Source organism: Rhinoderma darwinii, chromosome 3 (assembly GCF_050947455.1).
Source record: "Rhinoderma darwinii isolate aRhiDar2 chromosome 3, aRhiDar2.hap1, whole genome shotgun sequence".
Classification (NCBI taxonomy): Eukaryota; Metazoa; Chordata; class Amphibia; order Anura; family Rhinodermatidae; genus Rhinoderma; species Rhinoderma darwinii.
In genome coordinates this window covers 336879640-336907632 of record NC_134689.1, presented here as the reverse complement: position 1 = coordinate 336907632, position 27993 = coordinate 336879640, and the positions used below count along the sequence as shown (strand labels likewise).

Here is a 27993-nt window from a genome sequence, read left to right as displayed (position 1 = left end):
ATGTACAAGGGGACTTTGTGGCATTACCTACAGGTGGGCCGTGTGGCATTACCTACAGGGGGGGGCAGTGTGGCATTACCTACAGGGGGGGCTGTGTGGCATTACCTACAGGGTGGCCATGTGGCATTACCTACAGGGGGCTGTGCGGCATTACCTACAGGGGGCTGTGCGGAATTGTTTACAGGGGGCTGTGTGGCATTGCTTACAGGGGCGCTGTGTGGCATTGCTTACATGGGGGCTGTGTGGCACTACCTACAGGGGGGCTATGCGACACTACATACAGGGGGGCTGTGTGGCACTACCTACAGGGGGGGTGTGGCATTACCTAGAGGGGGGCTGTGTGGCATTGCTTACAGGGGAGCTGTGTGGCACTACCTACAAGTGGAGCTGTGTGGCATTACCTTCAGGGGGGGCTGTGTGGCATTACCTACAGGGGCTGTGGCAGTATCTATAGAAGGTAGTGTGTGGCATTATCTACAGAGGGCAGTGTGTGGCAGTATCTACAGAGGGCAGTGTGTGGCAGTATCTACAGAGGGCAGTGTGTGGCAGAAAATTTACAAATGAAATTGAAACGGATGCAAAACGGCCGAGAAAAACGGACCAAAACCGCTGTTTTTATCGGCTGACACTCGGACCCTGTCGTGTGAATAGAGCGTAAAGTTAGTGGATGTCTCTACGCAGTCGGAAGTGCTGTCTTAGCAAAGACATGGAGCGTCATCAATCATAGAGCACTCCCCCCTCCTCCTATGTCGTCGTCCACACCTCCTCCTCCTTCACTCTAGGATTTTCTGCGCTGCCTGGCCGCCTTGTCTCTCCTCTAACACGCCCCCTTCTATGCCTATGTGTATGTATGTATGTATGTATGTATGTATGTATGTATATATACACACACATATGCATATATATATAACAGGATGAGGTTATATTGCTTGATCTGTGTGTGTGTATATATAAATATATATATATATATAGTAAATAATAGTGAGAGACACTTACATACATTTATAGTAAATTATGTTAAAAAAAAAAGTTTTACCATTGTTGGAGTAGTGTTTGGCGTTTGATTCACTGTAAGGCCCTGTTCACACAGAGTTTTTTGCAGGCAGAAAATTCTGCCTAAAAATTCTGTCTGGAATTTTGAGGCCGATTTTGATCTGCCTGCACGTCATTTGCCACGTTTTTCACAGCGTTTTTTGGCCGCAGTCATTGAGCGCCACAGGCAAAAACGCTTTCTCTGCCTCCCATGTCAATGGGACGTCAGAGGAGTAAACGCCCAAAGATAGGGCATCTCGCTTCTTTTTCCCGCGAGCTGGTTTTACCGATCGCGGGAAGAAACATGAGGCATGTTCTGTTCATGTTTTGACGTAGAAACCGCATCAAAAAACGCGCCAAAAAGGTCAGAAAACTTCTTCTATTGATTTAAATGGGAGGTGTAGGCGTTTTTTTCCTGTGGGCGGTAAAACCGGTTAGCGGAAAAAAGAAGCGACAATCCCCATCTCTGGGCGTTTAAATCTCTGACGTACCATTGACATGGGAGGCAGAGAAAGCGTTTTTCGCTGCCTTTTGGCCCGCGGCGCTCAATGGCAAAAAATGCGGCAAGTGGCGTGCAGGCTGGTCAAAATCTGCTTCAAAATTCAAGACAGAATTTTGAGACATAATTTTCTGGCAGCAAAAAACTCAGTGTGAACAGGGCCTAATATAGGATCTCTTGGAACAGATCCAGCAGCAGGTGCGGAAAATGTGCTGACTGGATTGTGTGTACCAAGATGTCTGACATAGGTGGAGTGGGCAGACTTACATTTATCAGGCTGTAAGAGGGGCGGGGGAGGGAGATGGGTGCCTGTACTTAGATCAGGGATAGATGGAGACACAAAGGATAATGATGATTATTAGTGTGTAGGACAGCGTGTAGGGAGGGAGCTGCCTGGAATTAGAGCAGGGAAGAACCTGTGAACATTGGTGGGGTGTGGCAGAATGCAAATAGCTGAGGTGCTTTGGAGGAAGGGCGGGGGGATGCAACTGTCTCCTCAGATGCAGCAGGGGATCATGGGTATGGTGGGTTACAAGACAGGAAACAGACAGTAAGGGATGTAAACAAACAGCAAGGGATGTAAACAAACAGAAAGAGCAGCAGTGACGATGGAAATCAAACAGAAACTGGTTAGAAGTTTAATAGGGGGTATTAGGGAAGGCAAATCAAGGCTGGGGGACACTTTTTTGATTTTTTTTTCCTGGACAACCCCTTTAAGTAATGAAGCTTGCAGCCTGGTACGGTACAAAAGATTCCTATGGACCATAAAGGGTGGACCATCAGAAAAATTGGAACATCAATGAAGGATTTTCCAGTGAGCCATGATAAGGGTGCAATAGACAGGCATCTCACGCTTATTTGGCGTGAGAAAGTTATCCCTTATTCACATGGCTTTTCTCGGCTGATTTGCATACGTGCGGGACCCGTGTTCACAGCTCCCTCATAGACGAGTCTATTGAGGGATCCATGAAAACAGACAAAAATAGGACATGTCCTATTTTTTTCATGGGCCGTTCAAACAGTCCATTAAAAAAAACGCTGTGTGAATAGCCCCATAGAAACACATTGGTTTTTAGGTAGCTGTGTGACGGACGTTTTCACAGTTTGTGTGAATAAGGCGTAAGGGGCTTATATAATGTTGTTACACAGGGGATCTCTGCTGTCTCTGTTTGCCCTTGATGTGAAATATCACTGGTGTTTTTCAATAAATACAATTTTTTTATCAAGGAGATAACTAGATGCTCAGGTAATGTGGACCTCCAGGATCCCAGTGAAAAATTTGTAACAGGTCCTACCACCTACCATGTGCCATTTATAATACTGGTGTCTTCGTATATAGCCTTTAGGCCCCCTTAGTCATCAAGGCCCCTGGTACAACTGCAACCTCCGCACCCCCTATAGCTATGCATCTGGAGGTGCCAGGCTATACTTATCGAATATTATTCCTAGAATCGATTAACTATTCCTGGCCATCTTGATCCTTATTCCACCAGGACTACCTTTATTTTTGTGACATACAAAGGAACAAGGAGGGTGGAGCTGGGTGGGGAGTGGAGGGGTCTCAGAGCTGCCCGGAGGGATTTGATTGGTGATGATGTAATCCTGTAGTTCACAGGAAGTCAGTCACACAGGAGAAACTGACCTCCTGTTCACACATGATTGCATGGTCTATTTTGGTGGTCAGACTGTGATGACATGACACAGCTGTCCATAATAAAGCGTTCAATATGTATAGATGCAACTGACCTGGGAAGACACAAATGACAATGCTAGAATATTGCCAGTGAGTTAGGATGATATGAGCAGAAGAACAATTTGCTGGAGTGCTTCTTTAATCTAAGTGAAAAGATGCAAAAGAGACTCTGAGGTTACTACATCTGTTAATGCTGTGCCTTGTGCAGTCTAAATAATAAATTGAGGCCTGTAAATGTCAAGATTATGGTCTAAAGGCTGAACATCTAAACTTCAACATCTTGTGTTCTTCTCTTTCAGGAGATCTGAAGCACCTTTTGTTATGGTAAATAACGACTGTCAAAATCCTTATACTTAATGTCATTTTACTAAGGCTTCTTATAGCTTTACATCTAAGTTTATGTAATCATTCATTATTTATTTATTTTTTAATGTTTCCTTGGGGTCACTGCACTCAACTTGTCTTATTTGTGTTTTATTACAGGGGTATGTCTCAGAATCTGAGCTGGGGCTTTCTTAATTTGCCACTGGTCACACCACCTTCTATCCAATCGCAGATTCTTGGTGTCTCCATGAAATCTGACCTCCCAACTTTCTTGAAAATCTGCTCTGATCGCTTGTTTCCTGCATTGAACAATGTATGCAACTCTATGTATCATTCCATTAGCGGGAGCCTGCAATCCCTGTGTTTGGTGCTCACATCTTCTCAGTCAACTCAAATGGACACTCAGTTCTGTACAACGTTCTTCTCACTATTGTCGGATCTTCTTAGTGACCAATGCAATAACAGGACGGTTAGAGCTGTGAGATCTGCCACTGTCAGCTGTGCTTATGAAACATGGTATAATTCAAGCACAGTGTCCCCTTCTGATGTGTCTACGTGTAGTGAAAGCGACCGAGAACAGTTCATTCGCTCAGTTTGTGGAGATCAGAAGCTTCTAAATCAACTTGCCAGCCAGTCAGCTAATAATTGGCTGCTAGGATTTTGTTCATACAATACCAATCCTGCAAATATATGTCACTATGTTTCCTGGGAAGGCAATGTTGTCACCGCTTTTTCAGTTGCCTATTGCTGGCTCAATGATCAAGATCAGTTCACATCATTTCTCTGCTCAAATCCAAATGTATTGGATCAACTAAAAGCAAATGTGGACAATCAATGGCTTGACCCAACCTGTGTAACGGTACCACCAACGAACGTAGCCAGTACATATCTTGTACAGGAACTCTGCAACTATGAGCAATGGCCTTTCCAGATAGTAAATCCTTCCACTGTGGCCTTCTGTGTGGAGACAGATGGGGATCGTTTCACACAGAATGTTTGTAGATCTCTTAAGGTTCTCCAAAAACTGCTCACCGATGAATCCAATTCATGGCTTGGTATTCTGTGTCAAAATGTTATGCCAGTTCCTTCAGAAAAAGAGTGTAACTATACGTTGTGGCACAAGACCGACAATGGTACCCAGTCTGAATTACTTGTGGATCCATCTATAGTTGCTTATTGTAGCCAAGTGGAGGAGACCCAGTTTTTATTGTATGTGTGTAACAATCCAAGTCTGCTCCTTACTCTGACCAAAGATACAAACAATAGTTGCAGTTTTGTATAAATCGTGTTTGTAATTACACAACATGGGACTCTAGTAGTCCCACGTCTTCAGCTGTGGACTTATGTTGGCTAATTGACCAACAGCAACTAAATTCATACCTTTGTAGTCACAAAACTTTTCTCCAGAACACTGAGCTAATTGGGAACTCAAATATCTCGTGTACTGGGAATAGCACAAACCAAACCGTCTGTAGTTACAACCTATGGAATCTAACTGATCTGAACCCATCAGTATTGGGTTACTGTGCAGTACAAGATGCGACGCACTTTCAGACATATATTTGTGGGAATTCCTTTCTTGTAAAATTACTCAAAAATAACACAGAAACGAGTTGGGTAGCAATATTTTGCAACGCGGAGATTACCGGTAACATCTCCAACTGTACAGATTCTCTGCTAAACATCCATTTCCAGTCCTGTCTGAACTGTAATAAAACTGAACTAGAAAAAATATTCCTTTCAGTTTGCAATAATCACAATCTAGTTCGAGTTCTGACTCTCTTCTGGAATTCTTCAACACTTATAAAAAAGTTCATTGTGTGGAGTCTGTGTGAGTATTCCTCCTGGGGGACCGGGAGTCCTCCACCATTTCTAGTGTCATATTGTTGGAGATTTGACAATGTAACACTCTCAGATTTTTTATGCAATCATTTTCAGTTTTATGATAAGTTGTTTCAAGAAACCTCTATTCAAGAAGCGCCAACCTGTGACCGAAATAAGACATGTCGCTATTCAACATGGGATTTAACAACTCTACAGATTTCCTTGGTAAAATATTGTGCTGACTGGGATGCTCAGGGCTCTATGCAGTACATTTGCCTGAATAGCACCGTCCTGAAATACTTAAGTGAAAACCAAAACCTGACCTGGGTTAAATCTTTCTGTTTTGGCTCCATCTCACCACCTAAAACATCAGATCTCTGCAATTATGGAAAGTGGCTCCCTGGTGCAGAAGGGTGGATGGGGTCGGTAGACTTCTCTACAGTGTATTTATGCAGCAAAAATGATACAATGAGTTTTATGATGACTGTGTGCAATAATTCCCGGACTCTGGGGGCCATCAGTGAAGGTCCAGCTCTTACATGGACGCTGAATTTGTGTTACAAGTTAAGTACTTCTAATGTCTTAACACAAATGCTGGTATGGGATGTATGTGACTATTCACAAACCATGACCTTCACTCCATTAATGGTGGAATTCTGCTGGTCGTATGATCAGGAAAACTTCTTTAATTACCTTTGCTCCAATTTAACCTTTTACACTCTAATCAAAACACAGCCACAAAACTTCTGGTTAAAGCCCATGTGTACCCCTCTTGTCCCTACATCAGTTTCCGGGGTTCCGAATTACTCCCTTGTGCAATGTCACAACCAATATTCAAATGTAACCAATCTGGATATTTCTTTGATAAAATTTTGTGCCGCGTATGATCAGGATATATTTTTAAACACATTCTGCAATGCAACAACATCCCAAAAAGAAAATGGCAGCTGTTCATGGGGTAATAAATTATGCTCTTATTACAGCTGGCATGGGGCCTATGTTCATCCAGTGGTAGTGAAGGCTTGTTGGGCAACAGATCTGTTGAACTTTATCACAGGTGTGTGCTCAGATCCAACTCTTTTCTCTCAGTTGTCTCTATATTCTGAAAACTCATGGCTCAGACCTGTATGCGGTTCCCAAAGTGAAAACCAGTTGGAGAATTTAGTGAAAGCTGTGTGCAGATACAAGGAGTGGGGGAACATATCCTCTGTGCCTGGCTCTATAGGAGCTTTCTGCAATACCTACAATCATGAGCTATACCTGCATAGTATATGTGACAGCCAAAAGGAGACAATTTGCAATGACACCATTGAATTATGGACGGATCAAAACCATGACTGTAATTATGCCAACTGGGAAACAGGATCCTTGGTTCTTGGCCAGTCTCTAATGTGTTGGGTACTAGAAAAAGAAAACTTCACGACCCATGTGTGTTCACAGTCAAGCCTGCTATCAAAGCTTTCTAATGATCCAAGGACCTCATGGATAACCTACATATGTTCTACGACCAATGTGTTGAATGAGACAGATGCCTGTCTCTCTGAGAATGATAAGAGGCAGCTTCAGTGGAATTGCAGTGTTGATCTCAGCAATGTATGTCCAGGGAATGGTCTCGTAGTGGCCAGTTTCCTCCCCATCGGTATCTGCTACCTACAAAATGCCACCCTCAATCTGCCAACTACCAGTATCACCACACTGTACACCAAAGCTGTGGACACCTCCATAATCCTCCTTCTTCTTCTAGCGGATATGCAAATCCTTTCTTTGTCAGATGTTTCTGGTATACAATTTCAAGTTCTGCATGCTATACTGAACGTCATCTCCCAAGAAACACTGCAAAAAAAACAGAAGACAGAACTTCTACAGACATTTGGGGTTGGTTCACTTATTTTACATAATAAAATTTCATATATTTTTGGATAATTCCATTTTAGTAATTGTGATAAATTTCGAAATGTCAGATTTGATCAATGTTTATTAAAAAAAAAAAAAAAAAAATCAGGTTAAGCAACGTAATTGCTAGAATTTCATTGGTTATTCAATATTCACAGATTGTATGCACACCTAAAAATGAATTACCCCCAAGTCACCCTAAGTGATTGCCTAAGGCCATCTGTATATATTCTAGAATTTGGATTGCCATATGAATGGGCCTTATACAGCAATAGTTACTCAATGCTTGCATATCAAGTAACTGGTGACCACAAGAAAGTTTTGGGTCATATATAACTACAGGCTGATGAATAATAGGCTAAATGGAACAAGAAAAGATACATTCATATAGTATTCACAGTTTGTCGAATTCTTCTATTTACAGAATACACTGCTTCTCCTCATAGAAGAACAATCAATATCCCAGTCCTGGACCATTATTGAAGTATGTTAAATGTTCAATTACTAATGAAAAGTCACCTATCACTGAAAAGGCAAAACTATAAAACTTAAAGGGGTAGTCCGGTTTTTATGTGTTTAATATATTTTTTTATTTATAGAATAGGAAATCATACAGTTTTCTAATATACATGTAGTTTAAATTCCGCTGATATACATTTCTTATATCAGTGCGATAGCCTCTGTCTAAAACAAAAAATGGTATAGCCCGATGATTAGTCCATAGAAATGCATCCATAGGATAACTGAATGGACTAAACATGGTGTCAGTCATGTGACCCACCACCCACACATCATGTGACCACTGGCATTCAGGTAACACTTTCCAGGTAACTAGCAGGCTAGTAGTATTTTACTGAGTAATGTAAATTATTTCTACCGGCAGCAGCGTCTCATCGTGTCGGTCAGTGTCTGTGTAGGAGCAGCTCTTAAAGGACCAGTGTCACGAAAAAAAATGTTTTTAGGTCAATTTGACTTTAGTGTGTTATTAAACATTTTTTTATTTATTTGTGTGTTTGTGTTTTACTTATTTTTTTTTTTTCACATTTTCTTCCCTATGGGGGCTGCCATTTTTTTTTCCATTTCTGTATGTGTCGATTAACGACACATACAGACATGGAATATGGCACATACAGTCCCATAGTGAATGCGAACGGGGCCCGTTCCATCCACTATGCTGTACGCCATCTGTGTGGGAACGGCACATGCGCCGCTCCCACACAGTCCAAGTTGAACTGTGCAACGTCCGGCGCCATTTTCCTGTGGACCGGAAGTCGCGGCCGGACAGTAAGATTACTACTTCCGGTCGCGGCTTCCGGACTTGTGCACTAGGAGCGGCGGTAGCAGACGGAGCGGACGGACCGGAGGGAGCGGCGGCGGCAGGAGCAGGTAAGTTATTTCTATGTTTGTTCGTGTTTTAGTGTGTGTTTACTACTGTATGTAAACCTACTACACTGTGTGTTAGCTCAAAAAATGGCGACACACAGTGTAGGAGGTTTGACCGTTCAATCCCCTCGTTTCCCCCGGCACTAGCCAGGATAAAGGAGGGGGGGTTCTGAGAGCTCACTAGAGCGAGTGAGTTTTCTCAAATTTTGCAGCATAAAGCAATGTGGTTGCTTTACCACATGCAATGCTGCAATTTTTGGAATTGCTCCATCTAGTGACCAGCGCTGGGAAATATTATAAATTGAATCTAATTTATAATATTTCCTGACTCGTGAAAAAAATAAAAAAATTAGAACAATGTCTAATCACCTATACACTAACTGTTTAACTAAAAAAAAAAAATGTTTTTAGGTCAATTTGACTTTAGTGTGTTATTAAACATTTTTTTATTTATTTGTGTGTTTGTGTTTTACTTTTTTTATTTTTTCACTTTTTCTTCCCTATGGGGGCTGCCATTTTTTTTTCCATTTCTGTATGTGTCGATTAACGACACATACAGACATGGAATATGGCACATACAGTCCCATAGTGAATGCGAACGGGGCCCGTTCCATCCACTATGCTGTACGCCATCTGTGTGGGAACGGCGCATGCGCTGCTCCCACACAGTCCAAGTTGAACTGTGCAACGTCCGGCGCCATTTTCCTGTGGACCGGAATTCGCGGCCGGACAGTAAGATTACTACTTCCGGTTGCGGCTTCCGGACTTGTGCACTAGGAGCGGCGGTAGCAGACGGAGCAGGCGGACTAATTTATAATATTTCCTGACTCGTGAAAAAAATAAAAAAATTAGAACAATGTCTAATCAACTATACACTAACTGTTTAACTAAAAAAAAAAAAAAAAATGTTTTTTTAGCGACACATTACCTTTAAATAGTCTTCATGTCTTCTTTGTGTTTTTTTTTTTTTACAGTTAACTTTATTAACTACATAACCATATCACTTAGAGACAGGCAGCCATTTTATATGTAAATACACGCACAGTGAAGTGGTTGTTCGTCATTATTCTACCATTACTCCTATTCATGTAGCCCAGGGATGTGTCTTCTATGTTAACAAATGTACATCATGTAACCCTGTTGCTAACTATATGCTAGGGGTCAAATAATGTAGGGGGGGGGGTCACATGACGGACGCCATGTTTAATCCTATTCAGTTAGCCCATGGATGCATTACACAGGGATAATATGTGGTCTATACTATTCTACAGAAAGAGGGGCCTACTACACTGATATACAAAACGTATGTGAGCAGAATTTATAATACATGTATATTAGAAAACTGTATGATTTCCTATTCCATAAATAAATAATAATAAATCTAAAATAATTAAATGCGGACAACCCCCGTATTGTTTATGTCTGCAATTAAAAACAGCTCAACATAATTAATAGCTCATAAAAGCAGTTATAAAAATAGCAGTCGCCAATGGTAGCTGATATAGATCAGGAATAGAAATGCACGATAAGGCATGTGCTAGGATAATCAACATATAAAGTCAATATCACATACCAAGATAATCCGTGTATAAACCCTATGAATAATAGCTCTCTCTAAATGGATATCACTCGATTCCATTTGTAGCGCTCGGAGGAATTCAACATAGTACTTAATAGCTAATATAGCAAATGACCCCAAACTCCTCCTTGAATTATACACCTAAGCCCGGGTAAAATCACTGCACAAAAAAAGGTGGGACCGCAAAGGAACCTATTCCTGTAATGTGCCCAAAAGTCTATTTTGGCAGATGTAAATTTAAGGCATATTAAAACAATAATATACACAATATTAGGGACTAATGATAACAAATTTTTGGGACAATATTGTTTGTTTGTGCTTTACATTTTTATCAATCAAATTGGTCTTTAGGGCACATTAGTTCCTTTAGGGATACGATGTTCAGGACCACCCTTTCTGGGGATATTACTCTGCCTAGGTTGGGTGTGTAGTGCTAGGGTGAGTTCAGGGTCATTTGCTATATTGGCCGAATACTATGTTTAAGTACATAGTTACATAGTTACATAGTTACATAGTTAGTACAGCTGAAAAAAGACACCCCGAGCGATTCAAATGTAATTGAGTGATTTTATGATTTATCGATTATTTTGGGTTGTGTTTTATGCAGTATAATAAAAGTAAAATTTTCTAGTTTCACTTTTTCATTGATGGGTTTGTTTTGTGGGCAAAGATTTTGTGATAGTTTATCTCAGTGATATATATTATTGAAAAGTATATACAGATAATGATTGGTCATCAAGATATCAAACATTTTATATTTGTTTCTACCAACAGATGCTATTCAATCTTACAGTGTCTGAACTAAAAGTGTGCATCTCCTCTCTTCAGCCCAAGTCTGCAAAATATTTCCTTAGCATCCTGTCACAGAACCAGACCTCCTTACAGGTATTCCTAAATATTACAAGCATATGCCTTCATTTTGTCAGCTTTTGTTACATATTGGTTGTTGCAATATGTAACAATAGCCTTTGGTACTTAGATCTTTTTTTTGCACAGCATGTCTATAGAAGTAAAAAGTTTGTGGTTTCTATGTAAATGTAGAAGTTAACATAAAATAGAGTTTTTTGTTGTTGTTGTTGTCAGACTGGTAGCCTGGGCTCCGTCATACTTGTCAGGTGGCTGTCTCATGTCAGATACTTGTCACGGCCTGTCCCGTGAACCAGACCATAGCATCAGTGGTGTAACTATAGGCCCCCAGAGCAAATTTTGCACTTGCCCCTCCCGTCTTGCTTGGATGTGTTGGCCCTAGTGGCATTGCAAGTCTCAAAAACAACAGAGCTATAAGACATATCTATAAGTTATACAGTCATAAAGTTACCACATAATACCACTATCCACTATACAAGGAACAAATATTGCCATACTGTTACTAAACAAAACCCAGTATACCAAGGTCAAAATTACCAATGACACCACTAAACAAGAGACAAATAATACCACCACACCATGACCACATATTACTACCACATAGTGACTAAATAATACCATCATACGGTTACTGAATAATACCTCCACACCAAGATCTCATATTACCACCACGTAGTGATTGAATAATACCGGCATACTGTTAATGAATAATACCGCCACACCATGACCACATAGTGACTGAATAATACCGGCATACTGTTACTGAATAATACCGCCACACCATGACCACATAGTGACTGAATAATACCGGCATACTGTTACTGAATAATACCTCCACACCAAGATCACATATTACCACCACGTAGTGACTGAATAATACCACCATACTGTTACTGAATAATACCGCCACACCATGACCACATAGTGACTGAATAATACCACCATACTGTTACTGAATAATACCGCCACACCATGACCACATAGTGACTGAATAATACCGGCATACTGTTACTGAATAATACCAACACACCAAAATCACATATTACCACTATGTAGTGACTAAATAATACCATCATACTGTTACTGAATAATACCGCCACACCAAGATCACATATTACCACCACGTAGTGACTGAATAATACCGCCACACCATGACCACATAGTGACTAAATAATACCGGCATACTGTTACTGAATAATACCGCCACACCATGACCACATAGTGACTAAATAATACCACCATACTGTTACTGAATAATACCTCCACACCAAGATCACATATTACCACCACGTAGTGACTGAATAATACCACGATACTGTTACTGAATAATACCTCTAGACCATGACCACATATTACCACAATATAGTGAATGACTAATACCCCCATACTGATACTGAATAATACTGCCACACCATGACCACATATTACCACCACATAGTGACTGAATAATACCGGCATACTGTTACTGAATAATACCGCCACACCATGACCACATAGTGACTAAATAATACCGGCATACTATTTCTGAATAATAACTCCACACCACGATCACATATTACCACCACGTAGTGACTGAAAAATACCACCATACTGTTACTGAATAATACCGCCACACCATGACAACATAGTGACTGAATAATACCGGCATACTGTTACTGAATAATACCTCCACACCAAGATCACATATTACCACTATGTAGTGACTAAATAATACCACCATACTGTTACTGAATAAAACCTCCACACCATGACCACAAATTAGTACTACATAGTGACCTAATAATGCCACCATACTGTTACTTCTCACTGAGTATTTAATCCTTAGGAATATATTGTTGTTATCACCTAACCGTGATTACTTGATTCGTGTATCACATTGGCATAGTTAGATTATGACACCAATGTACCAGTGTATCTTTGTTTCTAGTGCTTTCGCACTTTACATTGACACTTATAAAGTAGTAAGGTAGATCAACAAAAAATTGTTATGTTTCCACTTGTAGTGCTTATCTGAACTATTTAGTATTTTTATATTATTTTTATCATTTATTTATACTTTTTGTTTTTATTATTGTTTTTCTTTCATTTAGAAAAAGTGAGGACCAGTAACCTCACTTCTCAATTTTTTGCTGTAGGCTATCCCTGTATGCTATGCTTTCATGAGTCCCTACACCAGATTTGGAGGTGTGTAGGGTCATAGGGTATAGCACATGCACAATCAGATAGCACTAACATAACAATTTTTTGTTATTTTTTATAATACTACCATACCTCCACACCATGACCACATCTTACCACAACATAGTGACTGAATAATACCACCATTCTGTTACTGAATAACACCACCACACCACAACCACATAGTGACTGAATTATACCCCCATACTGTTACTGAATAATACCACCACACCATAACCACATAGGGACAATAATACCCCCCATACTGTTACTGAATAATACTACCACACCATTACCACATAGGGATTGAATAATAACCCCATACTGTAACTGAATAATACCGCACACCATAACCACAGAGTGACTGAATAATATCCCCATACTGTTACTGAATAATACCGCCACACCATAACCACATAGTGACCGAATAACCCTATTCGGTTACTGAATAATACCGCAACACCATAACCACATAGTGACTGAATAATACCCCCATTCTGTTACTGAATAATACCTCCATACTTTTACTGAATAATACCTCCATACTGTTACTGAATAATACCTCCATACTGTTACTGAATAATACCTCTAGACCATGACCACATATTACCACAATATAGTGAATGACTAATACCCCCATACTGATACTGAATAATACTGCCACACCATGACCACATATTACCACCACATAGTGAATGACTAATACCCCCATACTGTTACTGAATAATACCTCTAGACCATGACCACATATTACCACAATATAGTGAATGACTAATACCCCCATACTGATACTGAATAATACTGCCACACCATGACCACATATTACCACCACATAGTGACTGAATAATGCCACCATAATGTTACTGAATAAAATCCACTAAACAAAGATCAATATTACCACCATACAGTGACAATATAGTGATAGATACCAATTCTACACAGGCACTCTGCAGACCATATAAGTGACTACAGTACGTTGACATCCAGTGACTCACATGTTGAGAAGGCAGATGTGAGCCTTCTAAACTTAAACCGATCTAAACTTCTGATATATCTTTATGACATATCAAAAGTAAATTACAGGTCGTCGGCACAGTACGTCGGCAAACCCATTCAAATGCATGGGCAGATGTTTGCCGACGTATTGTAGCCCTATTTTGAGGCGTAAATCGAGGCATAATACGCCTTGTTTACGCCTGAAAATAGGTCGTGTAAACCCAGCCTTAAGCAGCTCAGGCTTTGGGGGGAAACTTCAAGTGATCACACAGCATAGAAGTAAGATATTAAAGAATAGTTTTCACAGTTTTAATATTCTGGTAGGTCTCCATAATTAAGCCCGATTGCCCAGCAGTATTATATATCCGCTGTTGGTCAGATGCTACAAATGGCAACATATTATAGTAACTCTGTTACCCATCATCCTTGACTATGAATAGCCCGATATTATACAGAAGCTATTGATGAGCCAATTGTAAAGAGGCAATAATCCAACCTCATGTTAGATTAATGTCATCAAACCTTTATTAAAACCTTGTTTTTGCAGGATATATTAAAGAATTTTCCGTCTCTTTTCAAATCTACTCTTGGTTTGCCTTCCAGGTTTCAGATGACTACTTTTCTATGATTGTGTCCACACTGCTCTCAGTCATAGTGACCTCTGAGCCTCTTCTCTTCTATGATGTTGTCCCCTTTTTACATTATCTGGAACCTGATGAGCTTATAGGGCTTCTACCTCCACTACAAGACGACAAGGAGGTGTAAGTTTCTCTAGTAATGCTAATATATCTATTTTATAAGTCTTGGAACTTTGCCTACGGCTGATCATCTAAGGAGTGAAAATAGTACCCAAATAATTGCAATTTGGATGATGTCATGGGCCTATCTAGAGCAGTAGCAGCATTAGCAGTTGTTATGGGGACCCACTGAAATGCAGGGACATTGCTCCTCTGTAAAAAGACAGTGTTGGCTTTCTGCTGTGCGTTGTCCTTTGTGCAGAAGATGTGCTCAGTGGAAAAAGGTGGTAGGAGCCCTTTGCTATTTTGCCCTTTGTATTTTATTTATGTCCCTGTATTATTCAGTTCTGTCTCAGTTGAAGCGTTGATGACATTTTCTTCATGTTCTATATGTAAGCTCATGTAATATCTTGTAGTAGTATAGATCCTCCTCCATTTTGGAAATGACCAGACAGTCTGAAATATTTAATCAAAGCATATTAACCCATTAATGACCAGGCCAGAAAAGGCCTTAATGACCAGCTAAATTTTTTCGTTTTTGCCTCTTTGTCTTTCAGCAGCCATAACGTTTTAATTTTTTCATTGAAGTGGCTATATGAGGTCTTGTTTTGTGCGGGAGAAATTGTATATTTTCCTGAGCAGTTTGAGGGTACAAATAATTTACTGTGTAACTTAAGTCATTTATTTTTGAGTCGGCGTGAATATAGAAAAGGCGATTTTTGGCATTGTGTCTCTTTTTTTTTTCATTTTTAATTTTTTTTAAAATCCCAGTCACATTTCATGCTAAATTACCTGTTAAGTTAATTCTTCGGGTTATTACGGTTGTGCAGATACCTAATATTAGTAGTTTTTTTTTTTTATGTAATGTATGGACAATAAAACGTATTTTATGCTAAATAATTACTTTTTTGCAGACTTTTTTCTTCTTATTTTTTTGTTACACTTTTTTTTAACAACTTTATTGTTTACTTATAATGTATTAGCATATTCCTGCATGCTATTACATTATACTGTTTTATTATGACACAGGCTGCTGTTAGGGAAACACAATGTGTTCCCTAACAGCAGGCATACTGAACAGACAGCCCTGGAGTCCTTTCTAGGTCCCCCAGTCTCTAATTGCGTCACCGAGTTTCCTGTGCGATCGAAGAGGGGAGTCCCTTTTAATCATGCCGCGGTTACTGACCGCGGCAATCAAAGGATTAAACATCTGGGGTTGGAGTTTCCTCTGATCCCAGCTGTGTTCACTAGCCTTACCTATGTACAGGAGCTGTTCATTACAGATCCTGCTTAGAGAATAAGTGTTCACAGGAGCGCTCATAGGCCTTTTCTACAGTGACGCCAAAAGATGTTGCTGTAAATTGGGGACCTGCACCGCCCACTGTTAAAAGACATTGGGCAGTTGTTATAGGGTTAAGGAATGAGGCCTTTTATTGTAGTACAAAACCATAATAACAAAAAGTTCTCTATTCCAAAGAATCTCAACAACTTACTTTATTAATATTATATTATCAGTCGATTTCTTAAAAAATAAGTTAAATATAAAGCAGGAAATTTATCAACACTGGTGCAAAGTAAAAGTGGAGTAGTTGCCTATATCAACCAATCAGATTTCACCTTTCATTTTGCAGAAAATGAAAGCAGAAACCTTATTGGCTGCCATTGGCAACTACTCCGTATTTCATTTGCACTAGTTTTGATAAATCTCCCCCCATTGATTTTGAGTACAGTTTGTGGGAGTGAGAGGCTATTTTCATTATATCGTTTCCTTAGATCACAGTCACGGGGCTGTTTATTCATATTGGTAACTGACAATGTACATGCTGAATGCTTTCACACTGGCAGAGATACACTGAAAACCTCTGGCAGCAGATTTCTAAAACTGATCCTGTTATTAACAATTGTAAGATATCCTGTACAGGCTTCAGGTCCTCAGTCACTATGCTGGATCTCTGTCCGAAACACAGCGACTTGCGCTAGGGTTCTGGCTCCGCAGATCAACCTTGTTTCAGAATCTAACCCGAATGGACGACACTTTTATACTGCGAGTAGGAAATCTCCTTCCTCTCTTCTCATTGGATGTGTTTCTGCAGCTCAGTACACAACAGGTAAGAGGCAGTGACCAGTAACATAATGGACAATATGAATTCCAGTTAAAAACAACAGACACTAAAAAAAAATCTTGGTCACCCATCATAACCATGAGTTCCCTATGTGGGGCAATGCAGGGAAAAAGTTATCCTCTCTTTCACCCAGGGCAAATATTCAGCTTAGTACCCCTCCCCCACAATTTAATGCATACAAATCCCTGTATGTGGATTTGCCTAAATGGGTCGGTGGCCCAATCATAAGCTTGCCCTACCTGGGCATGCTGCTGACGGGTAATGGCCTTGCTCTCCTCCCCCGTGCAATGTGAATCTACTGACAAAATAGTATGTGTCCTCCTCATTAACACTTTATTAAAAACTCATGCTTTTGGTTTTAATGGCGTCCCCCCTCTACACGACACTCATCACCTGGGGCACATGCCCCGCCAGTCTCCCATCCTCAGCTACTCCACTCGAAACTATAATGAAAAGTATTTTCTATTAATGAGTGGTTCAGATTGAAGCAAATGTTTTTTGACCTTTTTGCTCTTCTATCAGGTTGTGAATATTCTCCCTTCGCTCCCATGGGATTTAACTCCTCCATACCAGAGAATTGTTGCATCCAAAGTGTTACAGGCACCAAATATAACAGTGCAGGATGTGGAGTTGTGAGTATCGTAGGGTCACCTCTGACAACTGGCGGATCATCTTTGTTCTCACACTCATCTTATAGACACGTTGTTGTTTTTTCCACAGAATGGGAAGATGTGTGTGCCAGGCCGATGTTCAAGATCTGAAACCATATGGCCAGAATATGGATATTTCCTTAGCTCTGAGAAGAAACCTTTTCGAGTGTGTGAGAAGAGGAGACTTCTTTCCAGACTCCATGGTGAAGTTCAATAAATCAACACAGACAATAAAGATACTATACCATTTTCTGGATTTCTTGATTCATAAGCAGGGACGGGACGTGCTCTGTTGTTGCCCAAGTCGGTGGTTTCAAAAGATAACCCGGGCATTCAACTGTCCCTTATCGCTACTCTCCCCGCCATTCCATAGTTTTCCTATTATACTGGAGAACATCGATTGGCTGAATAACATAGCTTTTTTTTTTAAAATTCCGCCCTTCCCTCTTTGTTAGGGCTCTAGACGACTGCCTACTCTGCATGACTTCCATAGATAAATATGGATAGGTACAATGTGAATGATGGTATTTCATAATCCGTCATCAGTTCCAAGCTCTAATCCTGTGTCTCTTTATTGTCGTCTGCTTAGATGTTGGAATTCCTGTTCGGTGATCTGCAGTTTCAGGACATTCGAAATTTCAGCTTGGAATCAGTCCCCAAACTATCTGTGGTCATACGTTCTCTGGGATACAATTTCCTACAGGGTCTGCGCCCAGAGCAATTGCTTCCTGTCCTTTCTGATGTGGCCTCAGTGACACTAACATCAGCTCAGGTAATACTACTTTATTATATGTAGTAATAGCAGGTTAGTGATAGCAACCTCTGTAGCAGTTCTATCTATCTATCTATCTATCTATCTATCTATCTATCTATCTATCTATCTATCTATCTATCTATCTATCTATCTATCTATCTATCTATCTATCTATCTATCTATCTATCTATCTAGTAATCCAAAAAAACAGGCAGCACACCGTAGTTGAAGTGTAAAAAAAGAGTGGACTTTATTGCCCCATGTGTGACGTTTCAGCTCTATCCTCTAGAGCCTTTCTCAAGCCTTTCTCTAGAGGATAGAGCTGAAATGTCGCACATGGGGCAATAAAGTACCCTCTATTTTTACACTTCAACTACGGTGTGCTGCCTGTTTTTGGGATTACTGTATAGCTGCGATCTCGGTCTGCTCCCCAGGGCTTGCACCCACATCTTTTATCATAAACATAAGGGCAAAATCTAATTTAGCATTCATTATACTCACTCCACTAATATAATGAAACGTGAACATATCATACGCTATCATTACAATGACAGAACACTTTATAAAGAATGAAAGACAGGAAACTTATGGATATAATATAAGGACAGGCCTATATTGCATGTTGCTTTGAGATTTGTGTAAAAAGTTTTTTTATTTTCTTTTATATCAACTTCAGATAAAAATCTGCACAAAGAGCTGTAATTTACATATTGTCCACAAGATGGCAGCAGACGTTTTAACAGTTTATTGGTTTCACTAAATGTTTTGGGTTATAGCTTATTGTATATCTAACCTTTATATTTGGATCTTTCTGATTTACGTACAAATAGCATAATAATGACTGTGATAATAACAACTACAAATATATCATATGTTGAGGCAAAAAGTAGCAGTTATTAGAGGGTTTATCTAACAATAAGTCTCTGTTCACATTGCTGTGGTCTACGTTCTGTCAGGTTTCTGTTGCCTTTTGACGGTAGGAGTAGATAAGTATGCAGCAGAAAAACTGAAACCAAATGGACCAAAAATAACTTAATTGGATCCGTTGCCATGAAGTGGTTTTGTACATAGCCCTAACCAGAACATTTTGCCTTGATTAACACAGGACGGAAAGGCTGCAGATTTTCCACAGCATATTTGCAGCGCTTCTGTAGCAGGTTTTTTTTTTAATAAAAGAAGCATTTCTAGACCTTTTGGGAATATTCCTGAGTGGAGCAACGGCGGTGCTTAAAAGTCCTGCGAATTGGGATTCACATGTATGTGTGTAGGTATGCACACAGTACATTGTTGTCATTTACTTTAATTTTGCATTTATTTCTGTATGTATTTTAGGCACGGGAGCTTGTTCAGAAGGTCCTAAATCCAGGAAATGTGAGTCTGAAGCAGTGTGTGCCTAAATCAATGTATCACAATATATCATTTAGAAATCCCATAAATGCAGAGGTCAGGACACGATTTTATTATAAGTGAGTTGGGCTGAGCTCCAATACCACACACATCACATGAGAGAATAGAGTAACATCTTATTTTTGGGAAAAAAAAATACCCTTTTTCTTAATCTCGTACAATCCTTTCTATAGTGGAGGGAGCAACTGGCACAGCAAGCTCCTCATTTGTCTGATCCCCTGAGGGCAGTACCACCCCTACTGCTCTTATATGACTGTATGCATTAGTGCAAGATTGGTTCTAAGTAGTTCAGACTTTGTCACTTTTTCTAAGACCAAATGTCGGCCATTAATTCCATGGTCATTGAAATGTCCACCATACTATCAATTGTTAGAGCAGCCACATGGATGTAATATTTAGGTGTTAATGTAATCCACCATGTGGTTTATGTATTTACCTTTATTATGTCTTTGTAGACATGAACGTTCTATATTAAACCAAATCTCCCACACACAGGTCTCAGATGAAGTGTTGTCACATTTGGGTTCCTTGGTGTTGGGGATCAGTCCTACGATTCTTCAGACGTTATCAACCAATCAGCTTGTAAAGCTACTGCCAGGCCTGACCAGTAATGCAGATATGCTAAGTTCTGCTCAAATTATGGCTGTCTTCAGGACAATGTGGGTATGTGTAGATGTCAAAATCGTTTCTGTTTTTGTTAATATGGATGTGTCCTTTCATACCCTTCCTCATATCTCAACATATCCTGAGATGTGTGGCGCGAGATGACCAGCTTTGAAAATACATGATTTTGCGAGACTCTGTCACGAGATGTCAATGTAATATATGTGTTTATGTGTGACCTCCCAGTGGTTGTGATATGAATTGCAACTTGTGGAGGGTTTTTATAGCATGTCGCGATATTGTATTGAATTTGTTTTATGAGAAATTGAGTCCTTAACCAAATTAAAGCAAAAGTTAAGGGTGGACACATCTGTATGTAGTGCACTAAATGATGTTTACTCTTCTGGGGCATACATTTCAAAAAACAGCCTTACTTGCTTCTAAAAGGGTTATTGGAGTGGGCGCCAGTTTAAGTTGACCTCAACTTTGCTTTACAGACACCACAGCATAAAAAAAACCAAGGGAAGGAGGGTCTACATAGAGGGTAAATCTGCACCAGGCCCTGATTCCAGATTGGTAGTGTGAAAATGTAAACTAGGACATGGGGGGGGGGGGGGGGTGGGGGTATGGGGCCTCTTTACTCAATGTAGGATCCTGTACTTGTATTATATATTATATATTAACATATTTCCATTTGATATGTATTTGTCATATACAGGCATCAGGGAATGTTTCACTAAAGCTTATGGAGCTGGGTCCTCTTCTACCATCATTGCCACTGATTATGTTACGTACAAGAAGCAAAGAAGTACTGTCTAGCCTGTCCAATCTGAGGCCTATGGCTGGGGTGAAGTGGAGCCAGCAGCAGGTAGGACCCTTTATAATCAGTTAATTGTATTGATAATGTCTGCATACATATAATGTTACTTTCATGGTCTTTATAAATTGTACTGAAAGTTCCTGCTTCTCCTGGTTAGTAGAAAAAATCTGGAAACACGGTTTTAGGGCCACACTAATGTTTCATTTATTTACAGTTGTTGAATACTTTTAAGGCCTCATGAATATGGCACAACCATGTGCTTGGAGTCTCTTATGGACTTCAGGTGCCTCCATACAGCGCTGTTTTGCAGTGATATACTTCCCATAGATTTCCCACCAACCATTCACAAGTTAGTCCCCACACTTCTCAAGAGTGTAAAACAAAACAGGAAAATATATCACTTTTTCTAGTAATGAAAGAATTTGTATTTTCTTGTATTTTGTATTTTCATTCTATGACTTGTGATTTTCATTAAATTCTGGAGTTTACTCTGTAACATGAACATCAAATATTCTATATAAATACGTCATACTTATATTGAGTGTTCATGTTAATGAGTATTAGGAGGTTAATGTGACAATCACACACTTATCACATTCACAGCAGGGTACCATTTGCAGGCAGTTGAGGGAATTCATCACCCTTTCTATGCCAGTTTTCTGGCGCAGAAAAGTCACACAAGGTCCAAAATTTTATGCTGGCAGAAAAGTGGCGTAAATAATAGAGGAAATCTACACCAGCCCCTAACTGCCGTAGATTTCACTCTGTGGGGCATAGCACGATAAAGGCCCATGCCGAGCCCCGTGTCTTGCCTCCCCCGATCAGACTACCCCCCTTCCTCATTGGGCAATTAAAAAAAAAATGTATGCTCACCTCACTGCTGCTCTTCGCTTCTCCTTTTCCAGTCCCCTCAGGCTCCCTTAGCAGGCCACAGTTCATACAATGTCCTGATGCCGGGCAGCGTCAGGACGTTGTATGTGATGCAGCAGTCAGGACGTTGAGTGCTGAGTCACATAAAAGGCCCGGTCGCTACTCAGCATCAAGACATTGTATGAGCCAAGGCGTGCTGAGCCTGAGGGGACCCGGAAGAGGGAAGCGAAGAGAAGCATAAATTATTTTTATTTTATGTCTAATGTTGTCCAATCGGGAAGGGAATGGTTTGCGCACAGTTGGTGCAAGGTCAGGGGAAAGATGCGACAGATTTATTAAGACGCGTGCGCCCAGGGCCGCCATCAGGAATTTCAGGGCCCCCTACAGCTAAATTTTCTGGGCACCCCTACCGTGGCACCGCCTGTTAACGGTACTCCGTCCAGCACTATATCATGGTACCCAGGGCCGCCATCAGGGGGGGTATTATGGGTACTGATGTGAGAGGCCCGGCCAAACCTAATTGAAAGGGGGGCCCGGCAACCGCCGCGACTTGCCTTTGGTAGAAAAAAAACAGGCTCCTGCAATGGGGCCCGTTTTTTTCACCAAAAGAATGTCGTGAGCTGCGGGCCCACTTTCAATTAGGTTTGGCCGGGCCTCTCACATCAGTACCCATAATAACCCCCCTGATGGCGGCCCTGGGTAGCATGGGGGTCGTCATGGGGGCCGTCAAACACTGCCGCCCGTGCGACCGATCGCGCGCACCCGCAAACTCCCGCGCATGCGCACCCGCGACCGCCTGGAACCGCTCAACGAATTTTGAGGCAGATTTTGACCTGCCCACACTATCTTGCCGCGTTTTTTGCCCGCGGCGATTGAGGACAGCAGTCAAAAAACGCAGGGAAAAATGCATTTTCTGCCTCCCATTGATTTCGATGGCAGGTCAGAGGCGGAACTGCGGCAAGAAAGGACGTGCTGCTTTTTCTTTTTTCCGCGACTGGCTCCCATTGATTTCAGATTAAATCAATGGGAGGCGGTTTTGGAAGTTGTTTGGTGCTGATTCTGACGCAGTGTCCGAGTCAATATCAAGGGCCAAAAACTCTGTGAACTGGGCCTTATTGTTAGGGCTTATTCAGACGAACGTGTAATACGTCCGTGCAACGCGCGTGATTTTCACGCGCCTCGCACGGACCTATGTTACTCTATGGGGCCGTGCAGACTGTCAGTGATTTTCATGCAGCGTGTGTCCGTGTGTCCGCTGCATAAAACTCACGACATGTCCGATATTTGTGCATTGTTCGCGCATCACGCACCCATTGAAGTCAATGGGTGCGTGAAAATCACGCCCAGCACTTCCGCAGCAGTATAAACTATGAATGAAAACAGAAAAGCACCACGTGCTACAAACATACAAACAGAGTGTCATAATGATGGCGGCTGCGCGAAAATCACGCAGCCGCGCATCATACGCTGCTGACACACGGAGCTGTTATGGACCTTTTGCATGCGCAAAACGCCACGTTTTTGCGCACACAAAAAGCACACGCTTGTGTGAATCCGGCCTTAGGGTAGGAACACACTAGGCATGAACACTGCGGATTTTATGCAACACATTTTATTGTGGAAAATCCGCAGCGTATTACAGTCGCAGCAGAAAGGATGAGATTAGAACAAATCTCATCCACACGCTGCAAAAAAAATGGACCTGCCGTGTGGCTTTTGGCTTTTTAAGCCGCAGCGTGTCAATGTATTCTGTGGAATCGCTGCTCCTCAGTTGCGGAAATGCTGCGGTTCTGCCGCAAAAAGCACACATGAGAAAAAAAAAAAAAGGCACTTTTTTAAATTTATAAAAAAGTTTAGACTTGCCCCGGCCGTAGTCCTGGTGACGCGATCCTCTATTCTTAGCGCAGCCCGGCCTCCTGTCATGACGTTTCATCCCATGTGACTGCTGCAGCGGTCACATGGTCTACAGCGTCATCCCAGGAGGCGGGGCTACGTTCAGAAGAGAGAGATGCGTCATCTAAACTACGGCCGGGGTAAGTCGAAACTTTTTTTTCCCTGCAGGATTCCCGCAGCGGACACGCCTCACGAAACCTGCGCCACTATTTGGTGCGGTTTTGCTGGCGGAATTCCCTGCGGCTACCGGGGGCGGATAAGCTGTGTCGTTTTACTCAGCATATTCGCCTAGTGTGTTCCTTATGATGTCGCTCCTGGAGCTGCTGCCGGTCTCTAAATAGGCAATTGGTCCAGTAGAATTTGGAATTATTTTTTTTTGTGAACCAGCTTAAAAAAATACAAAACTTTTGTGTTAGGGCCTGTTCACATCACCGTTCGCTTCCGTTCCGTCTGAGGTTTCCGTCGGGTGAACCCCGCAACGGAAAGTGAAAGTGACAGCTTCCGTTTCCGTCACCATTAGCGCAGTCGACTACGCTATTGATTCCGAAAACCTGCCGGAATGGTGACGAACGGAAACCATTAGCGATGTTTCCGTCACCATTGAGATCAATGGTGACTGAAACGGAAGCTGTGCTGTCACTTTCACTTTCCGTTGCAGGGTTCACCCGACAGAAACCTCAGACGGAACCCCGGAACGGAAGCGAACAGTGATGTGAACAGGCAAAAGTTTTGTGTTTTTTTAAGCTGGTTCACAAAAAAAAATTATTCCAAATTCTACTGGACCAACTGCCTATTTAGAGACCGGCAGCAGCTCCAGGAGCGACATCATAAGGGACACACTAGGCGGATATGCTGAGTTAAACTCCACAGCTTATCCGCCCCGGTAGCCGCAGGGAATTCCGCCAGCAAAACCGCACCAAATAGTGGCGCAGGTTTCGTGAGGCATGTCCGCTGCGGGAATCCTGCAGGGAAAAAAAAGTTTAGACTTGCCCCGGCTGTAGTTTAGGTGACGCATCTCTCTCTTCTGAACGTAGCCCCGCCTCCTGGGATGACGTTGTAGACCATGTGACCGCTGCAGCAGTCACATGGGATGAAACGTCATGACAGGAGGCCGGGCTGCGCTAAGAATAGAGGATCGCGTCACCAGGACTACGGCCGGGGCAAGTCTAAACTTTTTTATAAATTTAAAAAAAGTACCTTTTTTTTTTTTCTCATGTGTGCTTTTTGCGGCAGAACCGCAGCATTTCCGCAACTGAGGAGCAGCGATTCTGCAGCATAAATTGACAAGCTGCGGCTTAAAAAGCCAAAAGCCACACGGCAGGTCCATTTTTTTTGCAGCGTGTGGATGAGATTTGTTTAAATCTCATCCACTCTGCTGCGACTGTGATACGCTGCGGATTTTCCACAATAAAATGTGTTGCATAAAATCCGCAGTGTTCATGCCTAGTGTGTTCCTACCCTAAGGCCGGATTCACACGAGCGTGTGCTTTTTGTGTGCGCAAAAACGTGGCGTTTAGCGCATGCAAAAGGTCATAACCGCTCCGTGTGTCAGCAGCGTATGATGCGTGGCTGCGTGATTTTCGCGCAGCCGCCATCATTATGACACTCTGTTTGTATGTTTGTAGCACGTGGTGCTTTTCTGTTTTCATTCATAGTTTATACGGCTGCGGAAGTGCTGGCCGTGACATTCACGCACCCATTGACTTCAATGGGTGCGTGATGCGCGAACAATGCACAAATATCGGACATGTCGTGAGTTTTACGCAGCGGACACACGGACACACGCTGCGTGAAAATCACTGACAGTCTGCACGACCCCATAGAGTAACATAGGTCCGTGCGAGGCGCGTGAAAATCACGCGTGTTGCACGGACGTATTACATGTTCGTCTGAATAAGCCCTAACAATAAGGCCCAGTTCACAGAGTTTTTGGGCCTTGATATTGACTCGGACACTGCGTCAGAATCAGCACCAAACAACTTCCAAAACCGCCTCCCATTGATTTAATCTGAAATCAATGGGAGCCAGTCGCGGAAAAAAGAAAAAGCAGCACATCCTTTCTTGCCACGGTTCCGCCTCTGACCGCCCATCGAAATCAATGGGAGGCAGAAAATGCATTTTTCCCTGCGTTTTTTGTCTGCTGTCCTCAATCGCAGCGGGCAAAAAACGCAGCAAGATAGTGTGGGCAGGTCAAAATCTGCCTCAAAATTCTTTAAGGAATTTTGAGGCAGATTTTTTCGGCCTGCAAAATACTCTGTGTGAACAGGGCCATACATAAACAGCACTTTGAGACACTTTACTCACCGTGTCAGAAGAGCTGCTCCCACTCCAGTCCTCTTCAGGCGATGTCTTCGGTCCAGATGTCGTCCTTCACCTCCAGGCTCCAGGCTCCAGAAAATGGCAGGGATCGTAGAACTGCCGCCGCGCAACAACTAGACTCCTCCCCCTCTCCTTACGCAGCCACGCTCTGGAGAAGAAGGACGAGGAGGCGGAGTCGTACGAGGAGGCGGAGTCGTACGAGGAGGCGGAGTCGGACGAGGAGGCGGAGTCGGACGAGGAGGACGAGGAGGCGGAGTCGGAGGCGGACGAGGAGGACGAGGAGGACGAGGAGGACAAGTCGCAGGCGGGCCAGCAGGTAAGTAGACTGCGGCGCTGTCCAGTGTGGCTGTCCTTCCCCCTAGATCTTGTGTTGCGGGCGCACCGCCTCCCTCTCGGCGGGGCGCCTGGTCGTTCGCGCATGGGCGCGCGCGCTTGCGGTCGTTCGCGCTCAAGCGGGCGGTGTTTCGCGGCGGTGATAAGAGGGGGGCCCGCAGCTCACGGCGGTGTTTCACGAGAGGGGGGCCCGCAGCTCACGACATTGTTTTGGTGAAAAAAAGAGGCCCCATTGCAGGTGCCTGTTTTTTTCTACCAAAGGCAAGTCGCGGCAGTGGCCGGGCCCCCCTTTCAATTAAGTTTGGCCGGGCCCCCTACACTACTACCCCTAATACCCCCCTGATGGCGGCCCTGCGTGCGCCTCTTAATAAATCCGTCACATCTTAGATTTGTCATATTTCAAGATGACCTCATTTTTGGAATGACACAGAAACGCATAAAGAAATCGTCACTCATTAGATAGACAGACAGACAGACAGACAGATAGATGATAGATAGAAAACACATGACACCCAGACACCCAAGAATAACAATATTCACCCATGATACACATATTTAGCCTTGTGTGTCACAATGTTATTCATTTATGGCTCTAGATTTCCTTCATGTAAAGTGCAAATCAATGTTGTATGATATGTTTATCTAGAGATATAGAGACATCAAGTCACACTTGTATATATGAATACAATAAATTGTCTTCCTCATGTACAAGGCGCTGCTGCTGATCCGTGAGGCCACACAGATGAGTCGTATATCAGATGGAGTCAGGTTGGTTTGTGATGCCTCTATCCCGCAAACTCTGTTTATGGAAAGATATCTCTCCTGCTAAACCTTCTATACCTCCTGTATGCCACCCCTACAATGATGAACTAATATAAACGAATACATGGTTATTTGTTATAGAAGCAAAATGACTAACTAAATCAGTGGCGTTGCTAGCACCGGGCTTTCGGGGCCCAAGCCACCCCCATTTTTCATAACCAACCAGATACAAAACAGCAGCAGACTAGCATTATCAGGGTCGGAAGGGCCACTGTTTTTTGGCTTTCCCAGCTGAATAATACCAGCCTGCGGCCACCCCAGTACCAGACCATCCCTACACATGGTTGGGTACTGGATCGTACCCAGCTCTTCCCGACACCCCTGGTGGCGGTGGGTATGGGCTAATAATGGGTGTTAGTGTTAGCCTTTTCACCTGCTAACACTAAACCTTAGT

The 27993-nt window shown here is 42.2% G+C and overlaps 2 protein-coding genes across 6 annotated transcripts in view; both read left to right on the top strand.

Moving 5' to 3' along the window:
- The window catches only part of LOC142750492 (uncharacterized), a 92349-nt gene extending 87519 nt beyond the window's left edge, over nucleotides 1-4830 (top strand). The window contains exons 4-5 of the mRNA XM_075859494.1: nucleotides 3524-3548; nucleotides 3708-4830. Of these exons, the coding sequence (XP_075715609.1) occupies nucleotides 3524-3548; nucleotides 3708-4830 (1148 nt within the window). The remainder of the gene's footprint in view (nucleotides 1-3523; nucleotides 3549-3707) is intronic.
- LOC142749863 (stereocilin-like) overlaps nucleotides 4623-27993 on the top strand; it is a 62987-nt gene continuing 39616 nt past the window's right edge. For 3 of the 5 annotated variants that reach the window (XM_075858391.1, XM_075858392.1, XM_075858394.1), the window contains exons 1-12: nucleotides 4825-7247; nucleotides 7690-7749; nucleotides 11002-11112; nucleotides 14872-15029; nucleotides 16927-17113; nucleotides 17651-17760; nucleotides 17849-17981; nucleotides 18368-18550; nucleotides 19865-19903; nucleotides 20435-20602; nucleotides 21261-21410; nucleotides 27490-27545. In XM_075858391.1, coding sequence (XP_075714506.1) covers nucleotides 5634-7247; nucleotides 7690-7749; nucleotides 11002-11112; nucleotides 14872-15029; nucleotides 16927-17113; nucleotides 17651-17760; nucleotides 17849-17981; nucleotides 18368-18550; nucleotides 19865-19903; nucleotides 20435-20602; nucleotides 21261-21410; nucleotides 27490-27545 — 2969 coding nt within the window. In that variant the 5' untranslated portion in view covers nucleotides 4825-5633. Of the gene's footprint in view, nucleotides 7248-7689; nucleotides 7750-8026; nucleotides 8093-11001; nucleotides 11113-14871; nucleotides 15030-16926; nucleotides 17114-17650; nucleotides 17761-17848; nucleotides 17982-18367; nucleotides 18551-19864; nucleotides 19904-20434; nucleotides 20603-21260; nucleotides 21411-27489; nucleotides 27546-27993 lie in introns of those variants that run through there. The other 2 variants (XM_075858393.1, XM_075858395.1) reach the window with 2 other exon arrangements.